The 24,535-nt window shown below is 52.9% G+C and overlaps 2 protein-coding genes across 4 annotated transcripts in view; one reads left to right on the top strand and one right to left on the bottom strand.

Annotated features, from left to right (window-relative positions):
• Positions 1-21,348, top strand: part of taf1 (TAF1 RNA polymerase II, TATA box binding protein (TBP)-associated factor) — a 32,734-nt gene extending 11,386 nt beyond the window's left edge. The window contains exons 13-41 of one of the 3 annotated variants that reach the window (XM_030360702.1): positions 798-905; positions 1,472-1,645; positions 2,183-2,356; positions 2,490-2,594; positions 3,137-3,337; positions 3,564-3,705; positions 4,378-4,508; positions 5,172-5,252; positions 5,674-5,823; positions 6,083-6,202; positions 6,434-6,609; positions 7,427-7,656; positions 8,184-8,391; positions 8,906-9,077; positions 9,530-9,741; positions 10,121-10,229; positions 11,167-11,265; positions 13,166-13,343; positions 14,630-14,697; positions 14,872-14,994; positions 15,184-15,276; positions 15,385-15,469; positions 15,585-15,652; positions 16,332-16,448; positions 17,538-17,621; positions 18,071-18,163; positions 18,272-18,488; positions 19,148-19,340; positions 20,753-21,348. In XM_030360702.1, coding sequence (XP_030216562.1) covers positions 798-905; positions 1,472-1,645; positions 2,183-2,356; positions 2,490-2,594; positions 3,137-3,337; positions 3,564-3,705; positions 4,378-4,508; positions 5,172-5,252; positions 5,674-5,823; positions 6,083-6,202; positions 6,434-6,609; positions 7,427-7,656; positions 8,184-8,391; positions 8,906-9,077; positions 9,530-9,741; positions 10,121-10,229; positions 11,167-11,265; positions 13,166-13,343; positions 14,630-14,697; positions 14,872-14,994; positions 15,184-15,276; positions 15,385-15,469; positions 15,585-15,652; positions 16,332-16,448; positions 17,538-17,621; positions 18,071-18,163; positions 18,272-18,488; positions 19,148-19,340; positions 20,753-21,020 — 4,179 coding nt within the window. In that variant the 3' untranslated portion in view covers positions 21,021-21,348. Of the gene's footprint in view, positions 1-797; positions 906-1,471; positions 1,646-2,182; positions 2,357-2,489; positions 2,595-3,136; positions 3,338-3,563; positions 3,706-4,377; positions 4,509-5,171; positions 5,253-5,673; positions 5,824-6,082; positions 6,203-6,433; positions 6,610-7,426; positions 7,657-8,183; positions 8,392-8,905; positions 9,078-9,529; positions 9,742-10,120; positions 10,230-11,166; positions 11,266-13,165; positions 13,344-14,629; positions 14,698-14,871; positions 14,995-15,183; positions 15,277-15,384; positions 15,470-15,584; positions 15,653-15,802; positions 15,824-16,331; positions 16,449-17,537; positions 17,622-18,070; positions 18,164-18,271; positions 18,489-19,147; positions 19,341-20,752 lie in introns of those variants that run through there. The other 2 variants (XM_030360700.1, XM_030360701.1) reach the window with 2 other exon arrangements.
• The window catches only part of LOC115547151 (splicing factor 3A subunit 2-like), a 9,026-nt gene continuing 4,854 nt past the window's right edge, over positions 20,364-24,535 (bottom strand). The window contains exons 2-4 of the mRNA XM_030361121.1: positions 23,906-24,115; positions 23,444-23,626; positions 20,364-22,632 (exon numbers count right to left, since the gene is read on the bottom strand). Of these exons, the coding sequence (XP_030216981.1) occupies positions 22,319-22,632; positions 23,444-23,626; positions 23,906-24,115 (707 nt within the window). The 3' untranslated portion in view covers positions 20,364-22,318. The remainder of the gene's footprint in view (positions 22,633-23,443; positions 23,627-23,905; positions 24,116-24,535) is intronic.

Raw genomic sequence — 24,535 nt, 5'->3', positions numbered from 1 at the left:
GACGTTGTGTGCGAGTTTGAACAGGTGAGTTTTGAGTTGTGACTTGAAGGTTGTAAGGGTGTCTGACCGTTTTAATAATAATAATAATACATTTAATTTAGAGGCGCCTTTCAAGACACCCAAGGTCACCTTACAGAGCAGTAGTCGACCACTACTAGAATGTAACATTGATCCAATTGCTTCGATATCGATTCAATAATACGTGCAGATGACAGCAATACCTAAATATTATTTAGAATTATCCATTTCAAAATGAATTCACCATTTCATTGTGCTTTAACTAGCAAAAAGGGAATACACCAATGTAAAAGGGCATGTACATTTAGGCATACTTGCTTCTAGATTACAATGTATGCTTCTTTATTTTTATTCTTTATTTTTTATGGAAATAATCGATTTCAAAAGAATTCTGAATCGAAACTGAATCGAGAACAAATGAAATGCGGTGCATTGATGAATCTGTACTTTCACCCAGCCCTACTGTACCGACAGAGATATAGTGTTGCTTCTCTTTCTTCTGACGAATGTACTTATTGTGAGTCGCGTCTGGAAGAGTGCCCTGGATGTAAATGTGGTGTGGAGGGCCCCATGTGAAGGGCCCCATGTGAAGGGCCCCATGTGAAGGGCCCCATGTGGAGGGCCCCATGTGGAGGGCCCCATGTGGAGGGCCCCATGTGAAGGGCCCCATGTGAAGGGCCCCATGTGAAGGGCCCCATGTGAAGGGCCCCATGTGAAGGGCCCCATGTGAAGGGCCCGTATGGGTGTTAACCCCCCCCCCCCCCACCCTGCTCCTCCAGAACATGTCCCAGCCCGAGGTGAAGGACCCCTGGAACCTCTCCAACGACGAGTTCTACTACCCCAAGCAGCAGGGCCTCAGGGGGACCTTCGGGGGCAACATCATCCAGGTGAGGCCCGGGGTGGTGGGGGGGTCTGCAGGTGGAGCGCTGCTCCCAGGTGGAGCGCTGCACCCAGGTGAGACCAGGACGCTGGGGTCTGGTCTCCCCTGGATGTGAGACGATCAGAGATGAGTCTTTGACTGAGGTCTCTCATGCTCACTCTGGTCTCTCTCCGTACTATGTATGGAGAGAGGACACCACCTCCGTCCTCGACTTCCTCATGAGTATTATCATTATTGTAATGCGTGTGTAACGTGTGTGTGTGTGTTTAACGTGTTGTTTTTTTTCATGCGTGTAAAGTGTTTGCAACGGAGGTGTGTAGTGTGTGTACAACGCATGTAACGCGTGTGTGTGTATGTTTAACACGTGTGTATGTGTGTAACACGCGTCTGTGTGTAACGGGTGTGTAACGCGTTTGTAATGCGTGTGTTACCCTTGTGTAACGGGTGTGTTTAACGTGTTTGTTACATGTGTGTTTGTATGTGTGTGTGTAACGCGGGTGTGTGTGTAGCGCCTGTGTAGACTGTGTGTAACCCTTGTGTAACGCGTGTGTCTGCCGCCGTGTCTCGGCGCAGCACTCCATCCCGGCGGTGGAGCTCCGGCAGCCCTTCTTCCCCACGCACATGGGCCCCATGAAGCTGCGGCTCTTCCACCGGCCCTCCCTGAAGAAGTACTCGTTCGGGGCCCTGGCCCAGCCGGGCCCCCACCCCGCCCAGCCGCTGCTCAAACACATCAAGAAGAAGGCCAAGGTGAGCCCTCCGGAAGAACCGCCACTGCTGACGACCCCAGTACTAGCTAGGACCACCGCTACTTAAGCTGAACCATTGCTAGAACCACAACTATTATAGTAAAGCTACTGCTAGAACCACAACTATTATAGTAAAGCTACTGCTAGAACCACCACTACTAGAATGTAACTACTGCTAGAACCACCAATACTAGAATGTAACTACTGATAGAACCACCACTGCTAGAATATAACTACTGCTAGAACCACCACTACTAGAATGTATCTACTGATAGAACCACAACTACTAGAATATAACTACTGATAGAACCACCACTAGTAGAATATAACTACTGATAGAACCATTACTACCAGAATATAACTACTGATAGAACCACAACTATTATAATAAAGCTACTGCTAGAACCACCACTTCTAGAGTGTAACTACTGATAGAACCATTACTACCAGAATATAACTACTGATAGAACCATCATTGTGTACCGTGTGTGTGTGTGTTTGTAACATTGTGTGTGTAACACTGTGTGTGTTTGTGTAGATGCGGGAGCAGGAGCGGCAGGCGTCGGGGGGTGGGGACATGTTCTTCATGAGGACGGCCCAGGACCTGACGGGGAAGGACGGAGAGCTGATCCTGGCTGAGTACAGCGAGGAGTACCCCCCCCTCATGATGCAGGTCGGCATGGCAACCAAGATCAAGAACTACTACAAGAGGGTGAGTCTGCCGCCGCCCCCCCCACACACACACGATGTTCTAGATGTTCTAGATGTTGACGATGTTCTAGATGTTGAATATGTTCTAGATATTGTAGATGTTGATGTTGTGCCCTGTGCTTGTCGTGTTGTAGAAGCCCGGGAAGGACCCCGGAGCTCCGGACTGTAAATACGGAGAGACGGTGTACTGCCACACATCGCCCTTCCTGGGATCGCTGCACCCCGGCCAGCTGCTGCAGGTCCGTCGCCATGCACACCACCAGCATCTGTTGTCATGACAATATCCCTGACCTCACCTTCTGATGTTAAAGATGATGTTAACTCACCTATGCAACTCGCCTCTAGTGGGAGTAGTCTTGTGTTAACTCACCTCTAGTGGGAGGAGTCTTGTGTTAACTCACCTCTAGTGGGAGGAGTCTTGTGTTAACTCACCTCTAGTGGGAGGAGTCTTGGGTTAACTCATCTCTAGTGGGAGGAGTCTTGTAACTCACCTCTAGTGGGAGGAGTCTTGTGATAACTCTCCTCTAGTGGGAGGAGTCTTGTGATAACTCTCTAGTGGGAGAAGTCTTGTGATAACTCTCCTCTAGTGGGAGGAGTCTTGTGATAACTCTCCTCTAGTGGGAGGAGTCTTGTGATAACTCTCCTCTAGTGGGAGGAGTCTTGTGATAACTCTCCTCTAGTGGGAGGAGTCTTGTGATAACTCTCCTCTAGTGGGAGGAGTCTTGGGTTAACTCTCTAGTGGGAGGAGTCTTGGGTTAACTCACCCTTCTCACTCCCTCAGGCGTTTGAGAACAACCTGTTCCGGGCTCCCATCTACCTCCACAAGATGCCGGAGACGGACTTCCTGGTGCTGCGCACGCGGCAGGGCTACTTCATCAGGGAGATCGTGGACATCGTGGTGGTGGGCCAGCAGTGCCCCCTCTTCGAGGTCCCGGGGCCCAACTCCAAGAGGGCCAACACCCACATCAGAGACTTCCTGCAGGTACGGATGGACCTGACCCCTCCAGGAACACAAGACAATAAAGGACGCAACTCATGTCTTTCTATTGTTGATCATGTGTTTGGGATTCATAATTTAGTCAAATTTGATGATGTTCTGGTACTCGTAATTGTATTTTGGAAGTGATGAGCATCAAATATTATAATCAGACTTGATGAAGGTCAAACCCGTAGCGTGCAGTCAGTGCTCACCTGGTCTCTCTGTGCAGGTGTTCATCTACCGGCTCTTCTGGAAGAGTAAGGACCGCCCACGGAGGATCCGGATGGAGGACATCAAGAAGGCCTTCCCCTCCCACTCGGAGAGCAGCATCCGCAAGCGCCTCAAGCTGTGTGCAGACTTCAAGCGTACAGGTAGAAGCTCTCCCTCTCACCTGGTGCTCCTCTAGAAGCTCTCCCTCTCACCTGGTGCTCCTCTAGAAGCTCCCTCTCACCTGGTGATCCACTAGAAGCTCCCTCTCACCTGGTGCTCCTCTAGAAGCTCTCTCTCTCACCTGGTGATCCTCTAGAAGCTCTCCCTCTCACCTGGTGATCCTCTAGAAGCTCCCTCTCACCTGGTGCTCCTCTAGAAGCTCTCCCTCACCTGGTGCTCCTCTAGAAGCTCTCTCTCACCTGGTGCTCCTCTAGAAGCTCTCCCTCTCACCTGGTGATCCTCTAGAAGCTCTCCCTCACCTGGTGCTCCTCTAGAAGCTCCCTCTCACCTGGTGATCCTCTAGAAGCTCCCTCTCACCTGGTGATCCTCTAGAAGCTCCCTAACCTTGTGCTTTTCTCGGGTAGAAGCTATGTATTGGACAATGCACATCTATGTACTGGGCCGTGTATATCTATGTACTGGACCGTGTATATCTATGTACTGGGCGGTGTATATCTATGTACTGGGCAGTGTATTTCTATGCATTGAGCTGTAGTATGTCTGCTATGTGTATACAGTAGGTATGGAGATCCAGGGGGTATATAGTGAGGAGCTCCAGGGAGTTTGTGTAAACGTGTGGGTGTATGGCTGTTGACCGTGTCCGCTCTACCCAGGGATGGACTCCAACTGGTGGGTGCTGAAGCCCGACTTCAGGCTCCCCACGGAGGAGGAGATCCGGGCCATGGTGTCCCCGGAGCAGTGCTGCTCCTACTACAGCATGCAGGTGGCCGAGCAGAGGCTCAAGGTGAGAGCACTACTCACTACACGGTAATGACATGTTATAACATGTTAACGACATTTTAATAACGCTAGTAGTAACAGCATGCCGGTGCAGAGCAGATAATAGTAATGACACATGTAGTAACCTGGTAATGACACATGTAGTAACCTGGTAACGGCACATGTAGTAACATGGTCATGACACATGTAGTAACATGGTCATGACACATGTAGTAACATGGTCATGACACATGTAATAACATAGTAATGACACATGTAGTAACATGGTCATGACACATGTAATAACATAGTAATGACACATGTAGTAACATGTTAATGACACATGTAGTAACCTGGTAATGACACATGTAGTAACATAGTAATGACACATGTAGTAACCTGGTAATGACACATGTAGTAACATAGTAATAACGCATGTAGTAACATGGTAATGACACATGTAGTAACATGGTAATGACGCATGTAGTAACATGGTAATGACGCATGTAGTAACATGGTAATCAGTCTGACGCATGTAGTATCATGGTCATGACACATGTAGTAACATGGTAACGACACATGTAGTAACATGGTAACGACACATGTAGTAACAAGGTCATGAAACATGTAGTAACATAGTAATGACACATGTAGTAACATAATAATGACACATGCTTTCGTCTGACAGGATGCTGGATACGGGGAGAAGTCCTTCTTCGCTCCTGATGAGGAGAACGAGGAAGACTTCCAGATGAAGATCGATGACGAGGTACCGTTCGACATGTCGAACTCTTGTTTCTATATTGTAGCACATCCTATTTATTGACCTTAATGTACTGTATTCTTATACTTTTTGGGTTGTATATTCATGGTTGAATGCGCCTGTTGTAAGTCCCTTTGGACAAAATGTCTTCCTCAAAAGAAGGGGTCGAACAAGCAAGCATTTCCATCAGTATTAGGAGTAGCTAAAAATGAAAGATTGGATTATTTAATTTTAACTAAACGACTCTGGACTTTTATAACCCTTCGTCCACCTTCGGTTGTTCAATTCTCTCCTTCCTCCTCCTCCTGGCATTATCTATATCCTCTACTTCCTCTGGATATCTTCTACTTCCTCTGTGTATGTCCCTCCTCTTTATATAACCGCTACTTCCTGTCTCTAAACCCTCCTCTTCCTGTCCGGTCTTTAGGTGCGCACCGCCCCCTGGAACACCACCAGGGCCTTCATCGCCGCCATGAAGGGCAAGTGTCTGCTGGAGGTGACGGGCGTGGCCGACCCCACCGGCTGCGGCGAGGGCTTCTCCTACGTCAAGGTCCCCAACAAGCCCACCCAGCAGAAGGTACGCACCCCACCCCCTCCTCGTGCCTCCCTCCCTCCCCCCTCCTCCCTTCTCCCCCCTCCTACTGCCTCCACCCCCTCCTCGTGCCTCCCCCCTCCCACTGCCTCCACCTCATCCTCGTCCTCATCCGCCCTCCCACCCATCAGAAGGTACGCCCTCCTCCCCCCTCCCCCTCCTCCCTCCTCCCTCCCTCCCCCGCCCTCCCACCGGTTAGGACCCCGGGGGGTAACCGTTGGTTTGTGTTGTTGACGGTCTCCAGGACGACAAGGAGCCCCAGCCCGCCAAGAAGACGGTGACGGGGACGGACGCCGACCTGCGGAGGCTGTCCCTGAAGAACGCCAAGCAGCTGCTCAGGAAGTTCGGGGTTCCAGAGGAGGAGGTGAGGACAACACACCCGCAGACTGGGAGTAGACTGGGAGTAGACTGGGAGTAGGCTGGTAGTACACTGGTAGTACACTGGTAGAAGACCTGAGAGTAGACCTGGAGTAGGCTGGGAGTAGACTGGTAGTAGACCTGGAGTAGTCCCGGAGTAGACCTGGAGCAACCTATAGAGTCCCGGAGTAGTCCTGGAGTATGTCTCTTAACACCATGACCCCCCTGTGTGTGTCAGATCAAGAAGCTGTCTCGCTGGGAGGTGATTGACGTGGTGCGGACCATGTCCACGGAGCAGGCCCGCTCGGGGGAGGGACCCATGAGCAAGTTCGCCCGTGGCTCCCGCTTCTCCGTGGCGGAGCACCAGGAGCGCTACAAGGAGGAGTGCCAGAGGATCTTCGACCTGCAGAACAAGTGAGCGCTCTGATAGTGTGTGAGGTTCCCCTCACTGTGAGGTTCCTCTCTGACCGTGAGGTTCCCCTCTGACCGTGAGGTTCCCCTCTGACTGAGGTTCCCCTCTGACTGAGGTTCCTCTCTGACTGAGGTTCCTCTATGACCGTGAGGTTCCCCTCTGACGGTGAGGTTCCCCCTCTGACGGTGAGGTTCCCCTCTGACCGTGAGGTTCCCCTCTGACCGTGAGGTTCCTCTCTGACTGTGAGGTTCCCCCCTGACTGTGAGGTTCCCCTCTGACCGTGGTTCCTCTATGACTGTGAGGTTCCTCTATGACTGTGAGGTTCCTCTATGACTGTGAGGTTCCCCTCTGACTGTGAGGTACCTCTCTAACTGTGAGGTTCCTCCTTGACTGTGTGAGGTTCCCCTCGGTCTGTGAGGTTCCCCTCGGACTGTGAGGTTCCCCTCGGACTGTGAGGTTTCCCTCGGACTGTGAGGTTTCCCTCGGACTGTGAGGTTCCTCTCTGACTGTGAGGTTCCTCTCTGACTGTGAGGTTCCTCTCTGACTGTGAGGTTCCCCTCTGACTGAGAGGTACCCCCCTGACTGAGAGGTCCCCCTCTGACCGTGAGGTCCCCCTCTGACCGTGAGGTTCCCCTCTGACTGTGAGGTTCCTCTATGACTGTGAGGTTCCTCTCTGACTGTGAGGTTCCTCTCTGACTGTGAGGTTCCTCTCTGACTGTGAGGTTCCTCTCTGACTGTGAGGTTCCTCTCTGACTGTGAGGTTCCTTCCCATCTGACCGTGTACGGTTCCTTCCCATCTGACTGTGTGATGTGTCCCAGGGTGCTGGAGTCTACGGAGGTCCTCTCCACGGACACGGACAGCAGCTCTGCGGAGGACAGCGACTTCGAGGAGATGGGGAAGAACATCGAGAACATGCTGCAGAACAAGAAGACCAGCTCCCAGCTGTCCCGGGAGAGGGAGGAGCAGGAGAGGAAGGAGCTGCAGAGGATGCTCATGGGAGAGGAGAACGACCGCGACCACAAGAGCCGCAAGGGACGCAAAGGCCTCTGTGAGTCCAACCCCAGGGAAGCTCTAACACTATGGAACCCCTAACCCCAGAGAACCTAACCCTGGGGAACCTAACCCTGGGGAACCTAATCGCAGAGAACCTAACCCCGGGTAAAATAACCCCAGGCAAACTCTAACCCCAGGGAACCTAAGCCTAGAGAACATAACCCCAGGGAAGGTCTAACCCCAGGGAACTAACCCCAGGGAAGCTCTAGGGAAGCACCTTATTGCGTCATCGTCAGCGTCCTCTTGCCCTGTCCTTTAACCACTGTACGGACAGGGACGCCATCTTTTTACAGAACACATTCTCATGACTCATGAAAACCTCCCAGTTAGACCAGTCCTTCTGGAGACCAGACCTTCTGGAGACCAGACCTTCTGGAGACCAGACCTTCTGGAGACCACACCTTCTGGAGACCACACCTTCTGGAGACCACACCTTCTGGAGACCAGTCCTTCTGGAGACCAGTCCTTCTGGAGACCAGTCCTTCTGTCCTTAACGTGGGCGTCTCTCTCTCCCCCCCGCAGCGAGCGCCATGTCCACGGGCTCCCACAGGGACGACGACGCCTCCTCAGTCACCAGCCTCAACTCGGCCGCCACCGGCCGCCGCCTCAAGATCTACCGCACCTTCCAGGACGAGGACGGCAAGGAGTACGTCCGCTGCGAGACGGTGCGCAAGGCCTCGGTCATCGACGCCTACACCCGCATCAGGACCACCAAGGACGACGAGTTCATGTGAGTCGGACCGCCCCTGACTCAGAGGGATGGATGTCATAACTTACAGAGTGTCAGGGTAGCTTCACAGATTTTCTGATGAATGTACGTCTTCATATTGAGATGTTGGAGCTTCAGGGTGAAGCTCTCTCTGTGTGACGGTCCTGATGTTTGTGTGTCTTCATATTGAGATGTTGGAGCTTCAGGGTGAAGCTCTCTCTGTGTGACGGTTCTGATGTTTGTGTGTCTTAATGTTGATATGTTGGAGCTTCAGGGTGAAGCTCTCTCTGTGTGGAGGTCCTGATGTTTGTGTGTCTTCATGTTGAGATGTTGGAGCTTGAGGGCGAAGCTCTCTCTGTGTGACGGTTCTGATGTTTGTGTGTCTTCATGTTGAGATGTTGGAGCTTCAGGGTGAAGCTCTCTCTGTGTGACGGTTCTGATGTTTGTGTGTCTTCATGTTGAGATGTTGGAGCTTGAGGGCGAAGCTCTCTCTGTGTGGAGGTCCTGATGTTTGTGTGTCTTCTCGGTTCTCCAGACGCAAGTTTGCGCTGTTTGACGAGCAGCACCGCGAGGAGATGAGGAAGGAGCGGAGGAGGATCCAGGAGCAGCTGAGGAGGCTGAAGAGGAACCAGGAGAAGGACCGCTTCAAGGGGCCTCCGGAGAAGAAGGCCAAGAAGATCAAAGAGAGACCTGACCTCAAGGTCAAGGTCAGCATGAAGCCTCACTAACTCCTCTCCACCAGCCTCCTCGTCTCCTCTGCTCCTCCGCCTTTCCTTCCTGCTTCTCTTTTCCCCTCTCTTCCTTCTCCTTTTCTCCATCCTTCTCCTCCTCCTCTCTGTGGGCCTAAGTCTCTTTCCCCTCTCCTCCTACTTTCCCGCCTCCTCTCCCCACCGTTCAGGGTGCCTGAGCCTCTCCTCTTCTCCTCCTCTCTCCTCCACTGAAGTGCGTGACTAAGCTTCTCCTCTCTCCTTCTCTCCTCTCTCCTTCTCTCCTCTACTCTCCCCTCTCGCCTTCTCTCCTCTACTCTCTCCTCTCTCCTTCTCTCCTTCTCTCCTTCTCTCCTCTCTCCTCTCTCCTGAGCTGTAGTGCGTGCCTAAGCCTCTCCTCTCTCCCCAGCTGTAGTGCGTCCCTAAGCCTCTCCTCTCTCCTCTCTCCCCAGCTGAAGTGCGGTGCGTGCGGAGCCATCGGCCACATGAGGACCAACAAGTTCTGCCCGCTGTACTACCAGACCAACGCCCCTCCCTCCAACCCCGTGGCCATGACGGAGGAGCAGGAGGAGGAGCTGGAGAAGACGGTGATCCACAACGACAACGAGGAGCTCATCAAGGTGGAGGGCACCAAGATCGTCCTGGGCAAGCAGCTCATCGAGAGGTAGGGCGCACGCCGGCGCGGCTCCCCTTCCTGTTGGTCACTTCCTGTTCACCCCAACCACCCCGAACCAGCCTACCCCTTCCTGTTGGTCACTTCCTGTTCTCTACAACCACTCTGAACAAGCTACTCCTTCCTGTTGGTCACTTCCTGTTAACCCCAAACCAGCCTGACCCACCCTAACCCCTCCCTTTAGTCACTTCCTGTTAACCCCTATCTGTTGGTCACTTCCTGTTGGTCACTTCCCGTTAACCCCCATCTGTTGGTCACTTCCTGTTAACCCCCATCTGTTGGTCACTTCCTGTTAACCCCTTCCTGTTAACCCCTTCCTGTCGGTCACTTCCTGTTAACCCCTTCCTGTGCTGTGATGCTCCTCCTCCAGTGCCGACGAAGTGCGCAGGAAGTCCCTGGTGCTGAAGTTCCCCAAGCAGCAGCTCCCCCCGAAGAAGAAGAGGCGCGTGGGCAGCGCCGTGCACTGTGACTACCTGAACGTGAGTCGCACCACAGCCAGGAACCAGACCGCTGAACCTCAGTCTGGTGGGCTGGTTCCTGGGTGCACTGTGACTACCTGAACGTGAGTCGCACCACAGCCAGGAACCAGACCCCTGAACCTCAGTCTGGTGGGCTGGTTCCTGGGTGCACTGTGACTACCTGAACGTGAGTCGCACCACAGCCAGGAACCAGACCGCTGAACCTCAGTCTGGTGGGCTGGTTCCTGGGTGCACTGTGACTACCTGAACGTGAGTCGCACCACAACCAGGAACCAGACCGCTGAACCTCAGTCTGGTGGGCTGGTTCCTGGGTGCACTGTGACTACCTGAACGTGAGTCGCACCACAGCCAGGAACCAGACCGCTGAACCTCAGTCTGGTGGGCTGCCCAGATGGAATAGCATGTTGATACCAGGACTGTAGAGTAGACTAGCTAGTAGGGGACTGGTTTATGGTTAGTCAACCTGGTAAGTAGATGACTGGTTAGTGCTAAGTTAACATGGTTAGTGAGGACTAGTTAGTGGTTAGTTAACCTGATTAGTGAGGACTGGTTAGTGCTTAGTTTACCTGGTTAGTGGTTAGTTTACCTGATTATTGAGGACTGGTTAGTGCTTGTTTACCTGGTTAGTGGTTAGTTAACCTGGTTAGTGAGGACTGGTTAGTGCTTAGTTTACCTGGTTAGTAGTTAGTTAACCTGATTATTGAGGACTGGTTAGTGCTTAGTTTATTTGGTTAGTGGTTGGTTAACCTGGTTAGTGAGGACTGGTTAGTGCTTAGTTAACCTGGTTAGTGAGGACTGGTTAGTGGTTAGTTAACCTGATTAGTGAGGGCTGGTTAGTGCTTAATTTACCTGGTTAGTTAACCTGGTTAGTGAGGACTGCTTAGTGGTTAGTGAGGACTGGTTAGTGGTTAGTTAACCTGGTTGTTGTTATCCCCAGCGACCTCACAAGTCGATCCACCGCCGGCGCACCGACCCCATGGTGACCCTGTCCTCCGTCCTGGAGAGTGTGATCAACGACATGAGAGACCACCCCAACGTAAGAGAGACACACACTCACATGAGAGACCACCCCAACGTAAGAGAGACACACACTCACATGAGAGACCACCCCAACGTAAGAGAGACACACACTCACATGAGAGACCACCCCAACGTAAGAGAGACACACACTCACATGAGAGACCACCCCAACGTAAGAGAGACACACACTCACATGAGACCACCCCAACGTAAGAGAGACACACACTCACATGAGAGACCACCCCAACGTAAGAGAGACACACACTCACATGAGACCACCCCAACGTAAGAGACACACACTCACATGAGAGACCACCCCAACGTAAGAGACACACACTCACATGAGAGACCACCCCAACGTAAGAGAGACACACACTCACATGAGAGACCACCCCAACGTAAGAGAGACACACACTCACATGAGAGACCACCCAACGTAAGAGAGACACACACTCACATGAGAGACCAACCCAATGTAAGAGAGACACACACTCACATGAGAGACCACCCAACGTAAGAGAGACACACACTCACATGAGAGACCACCCCAACGTAAGAGAGACACACACTCACATGAGAGACCACCCAACGTAAGAGAGACACACACTCACATCAGAGACCACCCAACGTAAGAGAGACACACACTCACATGAGAGACCATCCAACGTAAGAGAGACACACACTCACATGAGACCACCCCAACGTAAGAGAGACACTCACATGAGAGACCACCCCAACGTAAGAGAGACACTCGCATGAGAGACCACCCCAATGTAAGAGAGACACACACATGAGAGACCACCCCAACATAAGAGAGACACACACATGAGAGACCACCCAACGTAAGACACACACTCACTCACATGAGAGACCACCCCAACGTAAGAGAGACACACACTCACATGAGAGACCACCCCAACGTAAGAGAGACACTCACATGAGAGACCACCCCAACGTAAGAGAGACACACACATGAGAGACCACCCCAACGTAAGAGAGACACACACATGAGAGACCACCCAACGTAAGAGAGACACACACTCACATGAGAGACCACCCCAACGTAAGAGAGACACACTCACATGAGAGACCACCCCAACGTAAGAGAGACACTCACATGAGAGACCACCCCAATGTAAGAGAGACACACACATGAGAGACCACCCCAACGTAAGAGACACACACTCACATGAGAGACCACCCCAACGTAAGTGAGACACTCACATGAGAGACCACCCCAACGTAAGAGAGACACTCACATGAGAGACCACCCCAACGTAAGAGAGACACTCACATGAGAGACCACCCCAACGTAAGAGAGACACTCACATGAGAGACCTATGCTGGGAATTCCAGAACCACGTCAATAATAAACTGACCAAACTGAGTGGAATAAAGAGTCGTCCGAACTTATAGCAATTATGCTCATATATTTGAGCAATAACGGTACAATAACAACAAACCTAAAGCAAACAATGAACATAACATACTATAATCTAAGGCCTAGATGGGAGTTCCCCCTGCGTCCCTCCAAGAGCTGCGCAAGGAGAAGTCCCCTGCATGGGAAAGCCCCCCGCCTCCCTCCCACCAGGGCTATACCGGGCGAGGGAGCAGAGATCCCCTTATGCATTCTCCTCCTTGATGAGATTACAGGAAACGGTCCTTAGGTAAACATTATCTGATTTGATCGTTGACAATTCTAATGTGGGGGGGGTCTCATAGTGGTGACTTCTCAGTTGGACCCTTTGAACCTTGACCCCCCCCCCCCCCCCCAAGGATGTCAGCGAAAAGGCCCACTCAACAAACGGCAGTTTCAGAAACGGAATGTGAAAATATAATCTTCCCATCACAGACCACCCTGTTGTAAGACACACACTTCCTAACTCCTCCTCTTCCTCTTCCTCCTCCTCCTCCAGACGTACCCGTTCCACACCCCGGTGAACGCCAAGGTGGTGAAGGACTACTACCGCTTCATCACCCGGCCCATGGACCTGCAGACCCTGAGGGAGAACGTCCGCAAGCGCATGTACCCGTCACGGGACGACTTCAGGGAGAGCGTGGAGGTCATCGTGAAGAACAGCGCCACCTACAACGGTAGGCAGAACCTTAGAACAGGTCTACCTACGAGGGAACCGGGACCTTAGAACAGGACTACCTACCAGGGAACCGGGACCTTAGAACAGGTCTACCTACCAGGGAACCGGGACCTTAGAACAGGTCTACCTACCAGGGAACCAGGACCTTAGAACAGGTCTACCTACGAGGGAACCGGGACCTTAGAACAGGACTACCTACCAGGGAACCAGGACCGTAGAACAGGTCTACCTACCAGGGAACCAGGACCTTAGAACAGGACTACCTACCAGGGAACCAGGACCTTAGAACAGGACTACCTATAACGGTCCCCGAGACCCTCGTAGAACAGGTCTACCTACCAGGGAACCGGGACCTTAGAACAGGTCTACCTACCAGGGAACCAGGACCTTAGAACAGGACTACCTACCAGGGAACCAGGACCTTAGAACAGGACTACCTATAACGGTCCCCGAGACCCTCGTAGAACAGGTCTACCTACCAGGGAACCGGGACCTTAGAACAGGTCTACCTACCAGGGAACCGGGACCGTAGAACAGGTCTACCTACCAGGGAACCAGGACCGTAGAACAGGTCTACCTACCAGGGAACCAGGACCTTAGAACAGGTCTACCTACCAGGGAACCGGGACCTTAGAACAGGTCTACCCTAGAGGGAACCGGGACCTTAGAACAGGACTACCTACCAGGGAACCGGGACCTTAGAACAGGTCTACCTACAACGGTAGGCAGGACCTTAGAACAGGTCTACCTACCAGGGAACCGAGACCTTAGAACAGGACTACCTACCAGGGAACCGGGACCTTAGAACAGGACTACCTATAATGGTACCAGAGACCCTCGTAGAACAGGTCTACCTACCAGGGAACCAGGACCTTAGAACAGGTCTATCTATAACGGTACCAGCGACCCTCGTAGAACAGGTCTACCTACCAGGGAACCAGGACCTTAGAACAGGACTACCTATAACGGTACCCGAGACCCTCGCAGAACAGGTCTACCTACCAGGGAACCAGGACCTTAGAACAGGAATACCTACAACGGTACCAGAGACCCTCGTAGAACAGGTCTACCTACAACAGAACCAGACCCCAAACGTACCAGGGAACCACTGACGGCTATCATTTTAGGCTATCATTTATCCTGTTGTGTGTTGGGCCTCCAGGATAGCTTGGTCCTGATTGGACGGTTTGTTGGGTTTCAATTGTAGCTTGGTCCTGATTGGTCGGTTTGTCGGGTTTCCATTGAAGCTTGGTTGTTGATTGGTTTGTCGTTCTGTGTTTCCAGGGGCTAAACATCCCATAACTCAAGTAGCCCAGTCCATGCTGGACCTGTGTGATACTAAACTGAAGGAGGTGAGGACACACACCGAGAGACACAAACACACACACAAAAACCACAGAAACATACTCACCACAAAAAAACACAGCAACACACACAAAACACAAACACAAAAACACACATCCACACGGGCTCCTGTTGTCTTCTAAACGGTGTGTGTGTGTGTGTGTGCGTGTGTGTGTGTGCAGAAGGAGGATCGTCTCGTCAGGCTGGAGAAGGCCATCAACCCCCTGCTGGACGACGATGACCAGGTGGCCTTCAGCTTCATCCTGGACAACATCGTGACCCAGAAGATGATGGTGGTTCCCGACGTGAGTCCTCGCACCGGTCACACGACGGGCGGGAGAGACGGGGGTCGCAGAAATAGTTCCGACCTAAGAATGGGGTCACGGACCAGGATAGTTTGGGAACCACCAGCCAGCTCTGATGTTTTAAGGGCAGAGCTTCTGGGGTATCTCTTCCGTGTCCTCTTGAGTAACCCCAGGCGCTGTGTGTTGTAGTCGTGGCCGTTCCACCACCCCGTCAACAAGAAGTTCGTCCCCGACTACTACAAGGTGATCGTCGCCCCCATGGACCTGGAGAACCTGCGCAAGGTGAGACCCCCCCCCCCGCCGCTGCTGTGAAGCCCCCGCCCTGAAGCCAGACCACCCCCTGCAGCCCCCTCTCTCTCCTCTTAACCCCGCGCTCTCTGCCCTCCTCAGAACATCTCCAAACACAAGTACCAGAACCGAGACACCTTCCTGTCGGACGTCACTCTGGTCCACGGCAACAGCATCAAGTACAACGGTACGCTGCCGTCGGGATGAGCTCTTCTGAAGAGCTGTCCCAGGCCTTGTGACGAGCGAGGCTCTAATGTCGAGACCATCCCGGGCTTTATGCTCTGTGTGTGTTCTGTCCTCAGGTCCGGACAGCCCCTACACCAAGACGGCGCTTGACATCGTCAACGTGTGCAGACAGACCTTAGCTGAGGTATGGCCGGACTGCTTCTCGCGTTCATTGATTAGAATGTACCTTTAGGGGACAGTATCTGCTAGACGACTGGTAATACTGGGGATGGAGATGTGATGGGGGTTCCTCCTCGTGGTGGAGGTCTGATGGTGGTACCTTCTGCTGATGGAGGTCTGATGGAGGTTCCTCCTGGTGACGGAGGTCTGATGGAGGTTCCTCCTGGTGACAGTGGTCTGATGGAGGTTCCTCGTGGTCTGATGGAGGTTCCTCGTGGTGATGGAGGTCTGATGAAGGTTCCTCCTGGTGACGGTGGTCTGATGGAGGTTCCTCGTGGTGACGGTGTTCTGATGGAGGTTCCTCGTGGTGACGGTGTTCTGATGGAGGTTCCTCGTGGTGACGGTGGTCTGATGGAGGTTCCTCCTGGTGACGGAGGTCTGATGGAGGTTCCTCCTGGTGACAGAGGTCTGATGGAGGTTCCTCCTGGTGACGGTGGTCTGATGGAGGTTCCTCCTGGTGATGGAGGTCTGATGGAGGTTCCTCCTGTTGATGGAGGTCTGATGGAGGTTCCTCCTGGTGACGGTGGTCTGATGGAGGTTCCTCATGGGGATGGAGGTCTGATGGAGGTTCCTCCTGGTGACGGAGGTCTGATGGAGGTTCCTCGTGGTGACGGAGGTCTGACGTTTGTCTCTCGGTTCTCTAGTACGACGAGCACCTGACCCAGCTGGAGAAGGACATCTCCACGGCCAAGGAAGCTGCTCTGGACGCGGCCGACTACGAGGCTCTGGACCCCCTCACCCCCGGACCCTACACCCCCCAGGTAGGAGACCCCCGGACCCTACACCCCCCAGGTAGGAGACCCCCAGACCCTCTACCCCCCAGGTAGGAGACCCCCAGACCCTCTACCCCCCAGGTAGGAGACCCCCAGACCCTCTACCCCCCAGGTAGGAGACCCCCAGACCCTACACCCCCCAGGTAGGAGACCCCCAGACCCTACACCCCCCAGGTAGGAGACCCCCAGACCCTCTACCCTCCAGGTAGGAGACCCCCAGACCCTCTACCCCCCAGGTAGGAGACCCCCAGACCCTCTACCCCCCAGGTAGGAGACCCCCAGACCCTCTACCCCCCAGGTAGGAGACCCCCAGACCCTCTACCCCCCAGGTAGGAGACCCCCAGACTCTATGCGCCCCAGGTAGGAGACCCCCAGACCCTATGCGCCCCAGGTAGGAGACCCCCAGACCCTCTACCCCCAGACCCTCTACCCTCCAGGTAGGAGACCCCCAGACCCTATGCGCCCCAGGTAGGAGACCCCCAGACCCTATGCGCCCCAGGTAGGAGACCCCCAGACCCTCTACCCTCCAGGTAGGAGACCCCCAGACCCTCTACCCCCCAGGTAGGAGACCCCCAGACCCTCTACCCCCCAGGTAGGCCCCCTCCCCGTACCCCAGGGCCTCTACCCCCCCAGGGAGGCTGACCCAGGGTCAGTCGGCCGTCGGGTCCCAGGGGGCTGTGGTCCAACAGGTCATCCATCTCTACTAGTATGTAGAGCACTGAGCAGTCCTCGACCGTGGAGAGTACTCCCACGCAGTACTCCCACGCAGTACTTGAGTGCTGCCATGTAGTACTGCACATAGTACTGCGGTGTTACCAGGTAGTACTGGGCTGGCGGCGCTGGTATCCTCCGTCACCACAGCCTGCTCACTAAGTTCTTCTCCTTCTGGGGGAACAATCCTCCTTCCCACATCAACCTCCTCCTTCCTTCGATCAACTTCCTTTCTTCAGCCTGTGGTTCTTCAGTGACCTCTGACCTGTTCTTCCTCATCCGCTCCTATCCTCTTCCTCTGGATGTGTGCGCTGTGTCTGTGTGTGTGTCTGTGTGTGTGTGTGTGTGTGTGTGTGTGTGTGTCAGCCGTCTGAGCTGCTGGAAGGCAGGGCTCCTGGTCTGTTCTCTGATTGGCCACTTGGGGGCGCTGTCGAGAAGAGAGGGGGGCAGGTATGGAGAGAGAGAGAACCCTGACACCAGCCTCCACCTCTCCCCTCGCATCCCCCCTTCCTCCTCCATCATACCGCCTCTCCCCTCCCTCCTCTCTCCGTCTCTCTCCTCTCCTCTCCGTCTCTCTCCTCCCCTTGTCTCCTCCTCTCTCCTTCTCTCTCCTCTCCTCCTCCTCTCTCCTCTCCCCTCCCCCTCCTCTCTCCTCTCCTCTCTCCTCTCCCCCCTCTCCTCTCCTCTCCCCTCCCCTCCTCTCCCCCCTCTCTCCTCTCCTCTCTCCTCTCCTCTCTCCTTCTCTCTCTCCTCTCTCCTCTCTCCTCTCCATCACTCTGTGGCTCTGTGCTCATGTGAGGTTGATAAAAGAAGTAGAAACAGTTAACGAGTAAAAGGTGTTCTTGTCGTACCCAATCAAATTCCTAAACGTCCTTGTCCCGGCTCCGCCCCTTCCACAGGGTCGTCATGGTCGCAGGCTGGGGGGGGAGGAGTCAGACGTGGACATCGAAGGCTTCGAGGACGAAGACGGCAAGCCCAAGACCCCTGCGCCGGTGAAGACCCTCGACCAATCACACGCCTGATCAGAGATCACATGACTCTGGTCGTCATCATTATATTGTTATGAGTTGAAGTGTTGATGAGTATTTTGTGTCCCCCAGGCGGAAGACGGGGACCTGGAGGATGACGATGACGAAGATGACATGCTGCTCCCGCCGCGGCGCCGGATGCTGGAGCGCCACGAGGAAGACGACGAGGAAGACGAGGAGGACGAGGAGCGGGGGCGCGGCCCTCAGGCCAGCGTCCTCTACCAGGACCTCCTCATGTCCGACGGGGAGGACGACGCCAGCGAGGAGGAAGGAGACAACCCCTTCTCCTGTAGGTCCCGCCCGCTTCCTGTCTGCCTTAGGCCGCGCCCTCTCACTTCCTGTCGGAGAGCTCTAGCCTTAAGTGGGCGGCATGCGTACAGACCATATAAGGATTTACTCAATCTGGCCGACATGAGAACATGTTGTCCTGGTGTGTGGTTTCCGTTTGGTCACTGAGCCTACGTTAGGCAAGACCAGTTTAATCTCCATGGCGACCAGTGTCATTTCCATGGAGACGCCACTGGTTCCCATGGAGACCAGTGTCATCTCCATGAAGACCAGTTGGGGTCACAGTGGAGATGATGCTGGTTTCCATGACGACCAGTGGGGGTCACCACGGCGATGCCACTGGTTTCCATTGGGACCAGTGTCACCTCCATGAAGACCAGTGGGGTCTCCATGGAGATGACCCTGGTCTCCATGGAGACGGGACATCAGAAATCCGACTGGGGGAAGTAAATACAATTATCCAGGCCAAAGGTCACATTAAGATCCTTCAGTCGTGGAGTGGCGAGAAAAAAAGTGGTCCTAGCCACGCCCCTCTCTGCAACAGGGGGGGGGGGGGGGGTCCCCCGTTGCAGAGACGGGGGTCCCCCCCCCCCCCTACCGGTCTGCTCTCTGGTCCCCCTCAAACCGTGACTCACCCCCCGTCCCCGTCCCCCCTCACAGCCATCCACCTATCGGAGAGCGGCAGCGACTCGGACCGGGAGGACCTCCGCGCCCCGCCCCCGCGGCGCGTCCTCCAGGAGACGGCCCGCATGGCGCTGGACCAGGAGGAGAGCATGATGTCCTACGAGGGGGAGGGGGGGCCCGACATGGAGCGTCACCAAATGGAGCGCCACCTGGAGGACAGCAACGTCAGGTACACGTTGTCCCACGCTGTCCCACGCTGTCCCACGCTGTCCCACGCTGTCCCACGGTGTCCCACGTTGTCCCACGTTGTCCCATGTTGTCCCATCTTGTCCCACGTTGTCCCATCTTGTCCCACGTTGTCCCATCTTGTCCCATGTTGTTCCACGTTGTCCCAAGAGGCACGCTGGTACACGTTTTTTAATAATAATAATAATAATAATAATAATAATTAAAACAAAAGGCAAGTAAACAACACCACAACAATAGACAACACATTAAGAGAGAGTGAGAGCGAGAGAGAGAGACAGAGAGAGGGGGTTGGAAGATGGCGGAGGACGATTGGTCAGATGTTGTAGGTGGTCCTGAAGAGATGGGTTTTAAGTTGACCTTTGAACTTTTATTTTATTAACCTTTTATTTTTCCAGGAATATTCTCATTGAGATTCAAAATCTTTTTCAAGAGAGTCCTGGCCAAGAAGGCAGCATACAAACATTTAAAGTTTCGCATTAAAAACAACAAAAACACAAAATGTCACACTAAAAACAAGACACAAAACACAATAAAAAGTCACAAAGCATCAATCTAATTGGCAGTAAGTCAGTGTTCAGTTTGTGGTTAAATAGTCCTTGATCCTGCTTGAAATGAAACATGTTCCCTGACGCACGCGGCATGGAGCTGGACGAACGGCCTGGCTTGTGGATCAGGAGGTAGAGCGGGTTGGTTGGTAACCGGAAGCGGTTGCTAGTTCGATCCCCGGCTCCTCCTAGCTGAGTGTCGAGGTGTCCCTGAGCGAGACCCCTCACCCTCACTGCTCCCGACAAGCTGGCTGTCGCCCTGCATGGCTGACACCGCCGGCGGTGTGTGGGTGTGTGTATGAATGGGTGAATGTGGGGCGATATTGTGAAGCCCTTTGAGTGGCCACTGGTTGGAAAAGCGTTAAACGCAGTTTGTTAAACGTTACAGACCAAACAAACCTGTGTAGGTGGACCTCAGTCTTGTTTACCGCCCCCTCGTAAACAGACTGGGTACTCTCTAATCAGCCCAACGTGGGTCTTATTCAGCTCGCTAACAGCTGGTACCACTAATCATTTAAATGGGCTTTGTTAAGCTAGCTAAGCCCGCCAATCGTCAACCAATAATCACTCCAAACAGCAGCCCTAGTTCTGCTAGTTTCATTTAGTTAGCGTCCCTAGTGCCAGCAACGCTAACGTTAAAGAGGCATAACAATGTAAAAACCCCTCTGTGCTGCTAGCTACAGGAGCTAACTCTAAAGCGGTATAACAATGTAAATCCCCTCTGTGCTGCTAGCTACAGAAGCTAACTCTAAAGAGTTATAACAATGTAAATCCCCCTCTGTGCTGCTAGCTACAGGAGCTAACTCTAAAGAGGTATAACAATGTGTATCCCCCTCTGTGCTGCTAGCTACGGGAGCTATGACGACCTGGAGAGTCGGGGCCCTCTGGAAGGCCAGGTCCAGATGGAGGGGCGGGTCCAGATGGAGTCCACGGGCCTGGGCAACGGAGGGGAGTACGGGCTGAGCGAGGAGGAGGAGGAGGAGGAGGACGAGGAAGAGGAGGCCCGGAGGAGGGGCGTGCCGGCCGTGCTGTCAGCCGTTCAGCTGAGCGAGGACGAGGAGAGCGAGGAGTTCCACTCCATCGGAGGAGACAGTGACATGGACTCTGACAACTAGCCCCCGTCAGCCCGCTCCCGCTCTCATGGTTCCCCTTTTTCAAAAAATGTGGCCGAAGGAATTTGCATTAAGGCGTTGTATAGTTTGAGCTTTTATTGCATTACTCGTTGTTTTATGAAAAGAAAGCGCTGCTGTTTGAAAGCGGCTACAGAAAGTGTCGCGTTTAAAACGTTGACCATGTTGACTCGAGAAGAAAACTATTATGTTGTACACCAAGCTAAATGTACATAGCGCTTGTTCGTGTGCTTTTCAGTGACCTCTCAATTTACTCATTTTACCTTTTCTACACTTTGTATATAAAATGCAATAAAATGTGATCACAGGTCAACCTCAAGGCTCTTTCTTGTTCCGCTTCAGGAACTCAACCGTAAGTTCTGTTCTGATGGATCTACGTCAGAGTTTACAAGTTCTGTTCTGATGGATCTACGTCAGAGTTTACAAGTTCTTTTCTGACGGATCTCCCTCAGAGTTTACACTGTTTACAGGTCAGGTCTGATCGATCTACGTCAGAGTTTACACTGTTTACAGGTCAGGTCTGTGGATCTACGTCAGTGTTGACGCTGCTTACAGGTCGGGTCTGTGGATCTACGTCAGTCAACAGTTTACGAAGTTAACAGTTAACAAAGTTTACAGTTGACCCATGTTAAGACGGTGTTAAAACAGTTTGCAAAGATTCTGTTTACAGTTTACCAGGTTGTTTATTGCTGCCGACGTTTCAAAGCCAAAAATATGCAATGACAACTAACCAACTGACTGCATGTGATTCCAAAAACTGTTCCACATCGTGTTTGAACCCCAGCTTCAGTCCAGGTTCCTGATCATGTATGAACCCCAGCTTCAGTCCAGGTTCTCCTGACGTTTGAACCCCTCCAGCTTCATTCCAGTTTCCTCATGTCTGAACCCCACCCTCAGTCCAGGTTCTCCTCATGTCCGAACCCCACCCTCAGTCCAGGTTCTCCTCCTGTCTGAACCCCACCCTCAGTCCAGGTTCCTCATGTCTGAACCCCACCCTCAGTCCAGGTTCCTCATGTCTGAACCCCACCCTCAGTCCAGGTTCTCCTCATGTCTGAACCCCACCCTCAGTCCAGGTTCTCCTGTCTGAACCCCACCCTCAGTCCAGGTTCTCCTGTCTGAACCCCAGCCTCAGTCCCGGTTCTCCTCATGTCTGAACCCCAGCCTCAGTCCAGGTTCTCCTGTCTGAACCCCAGCCTCAGTCCCGGTTCTCCTCATGTCTGAACCCCAGCCTCAGTCCAGGTTCTCCTGTCTGAACCCCAGCCTCAGTCCAGGTTCCTCCCGCTCTACCGCTGGACCGAGCTCCGGTTCCTGCTCCAGTCCACCACAGACATCCGGGCCGGAGCGGAGAACGCCCGACCATGTCCAGACGGGTGAGTGGAGGGGTGAGGGTGAGCTGACGGGTGAGTGGAGGGGTGAGGGTGAGTGGTGGGGTGGGGGTGAGTGGAGGGGTGTGGGTGAGGAGAGGATGACACCCGACCAGGCCTAGACGGGTGAGCAGACGGGGGAGGGTGAGGACCCCCTGGGGAGAGGGGCGGGGTCCTGGTGGACCTGGAGAGGCGTCTCGAGGCGGTGGACCCCTGATGGACAGGAGACCCGTCTGGGAGGGCAGCAGCTGGTTAGTAGGTTACTAACATGTTGTACTATATACTGTAGTGTGTAGGTTGGTATGTTACTAACATGTTGTACTATATACTATTGTGTGTAGGTTAGTATGTTACTAACATGTTGTACTATATACTGTGTAGGTTACTAACATGTTGTACTATATACTGTAGTGTGTAGGTTGGTATGTTACTAACATGTTGTACTATATACTATTGTGTGTAGGTTAGTATGTTACTAACATGATGTACTATATACTGTGTAGGTTACTAACATGTTGTACTACATACTGTAGTGTGTAGGTTAGTATGTTACTAACATGTTGTACTATATACTGTGTAGCTTAGTATGTTAATAACATGTTGTACTATATACTGTGTAAGTTAGTATGTTATACACATGTTGTACTATATAGTGTGTAGCTTAGTATGTTACTAACATGTTGATATATATACTGTGCAGGTTACTAACATGCTGTACTATATACTGTAGTGTGTAGGTTAGTATGTAACTAACATGTTGTCCTATATACTGTGTAGGTTAGTATGTTATTCACATGTTGTGCTATATAGTGTGGTCATTCAGAATTATAAATCCAATATGTAGGTTAGAACATAGTGTAATAATCAACACCTATGTTAATATTTCAAAGATTAATGTTTTTGTTTGCAGACTTTATAAAAACAGCAATATGTCACTCGCACACAGGGCCAACGGATGAATATTACGATATATATATGTGGTATTATATTATTATTATTGATATGATGTACAATATGCAATACCGTAGTTGGAGGCATAACTACCTGATTGACGCCTGGCTCTGGGGGGAGGAGTTAGGCACTGGGCCTCCAGGTGGGCGTGGCCAGAGTGGGCGTGGCCAGAGTCTGAGCCCTCCAGACTGCGGCTCTTCCTGACAGCCTGCAGGGAGCGCAGACTGGTCCTCAGCAGGGGGGCGGGGCATCCGTCGCCGGCGGTAACGGCTGCTTCTACACACACACACACACACACACACACACACACAGCTCTTAATGTAGTAGGGTTATTATATATATATATATATTATGTTTGTATTATTATACATGATTAATAATTTAACCTTTCATTATACAACAATAGTCGGTTGTGGTGCATACCTTTACTCTGAAGGACAGCTAAGGGGTGGGTACCTTTACTCTGAAGGGCAGCTAAGGGGTGGGTACCTTTACTCTGAAGGGCAGCTAAGGGGTGGGTACCTTTACTCTGAAGGGCCGCTAAGGGGTGGGTACCTTTACTCTGAAGGAGAGCCAGCAGCTTGAGCTCAGTGACTCTGTGTTGGAGCTTCCTCAGCTGGGGACGACTGTGATTGGCCGAGGGTCTAGAGTAGGGCGGGGGCCCCCAGGAGGGGGGTGCGGGGGGCCACCAGGCGTTCCCCAGGGGGTCCGGGTCCAGGTGGCTGATGTCCCCCAGCGCGTAGCTGGGGTGCTCCCCACGCAGACCTGACAGGAGGAGGGCATCAATCAATCAAGCTTCATAGTTAATAATAATATAATGAGAGAGAGAGAGGGGGGGGAGAGAGAGAGAGGGGGGGAGAGAGAGAGAGGGGGGGAGAGAGAGAGAGAGGGGGGGAGAGAGAGAGGGGGAGAGAGAGAGAGAGAGAGAGAGAGAGAGAGAGAGGGGGGGGGGAGAGAGAGAGAGAGAGAGAGAGAGAGAGAGAGAGAGAGAGAGAGAGAGGGGGGGAGAGAGAGAGAGGGGGGGAGAGAGAGAGAGAGAGAGAGAGAGGGGGGGGGGAGAGAGAGAGAGAGAGAGGGGGGGGAGAGAGAGAGAGAGAGAGAGAGAGAGAGAGAGGGGGGGAGAGGAGAGGGAGAGAGAGAGAGAGAGAGAGAGAGAGAGGAGAGAGAGAGAGAGAGAGGAGAGAG

This window comes from Gadus morhua, chromosome 7 (genome assembly GCF_902167405.1).
Source record: "Gadus morhua chromosome 7, gadMor3.0, whole genome shotgun sequence".
Lineage (NCBI taxonomy): Eukaryota > Metazoa > Chordata > Actinopteri > Gadiformes > Gadidae > Gadus > Gadus morhua.
This window is presented reverse-complemented; position numbering and strand designations above follow the sequence as displayed.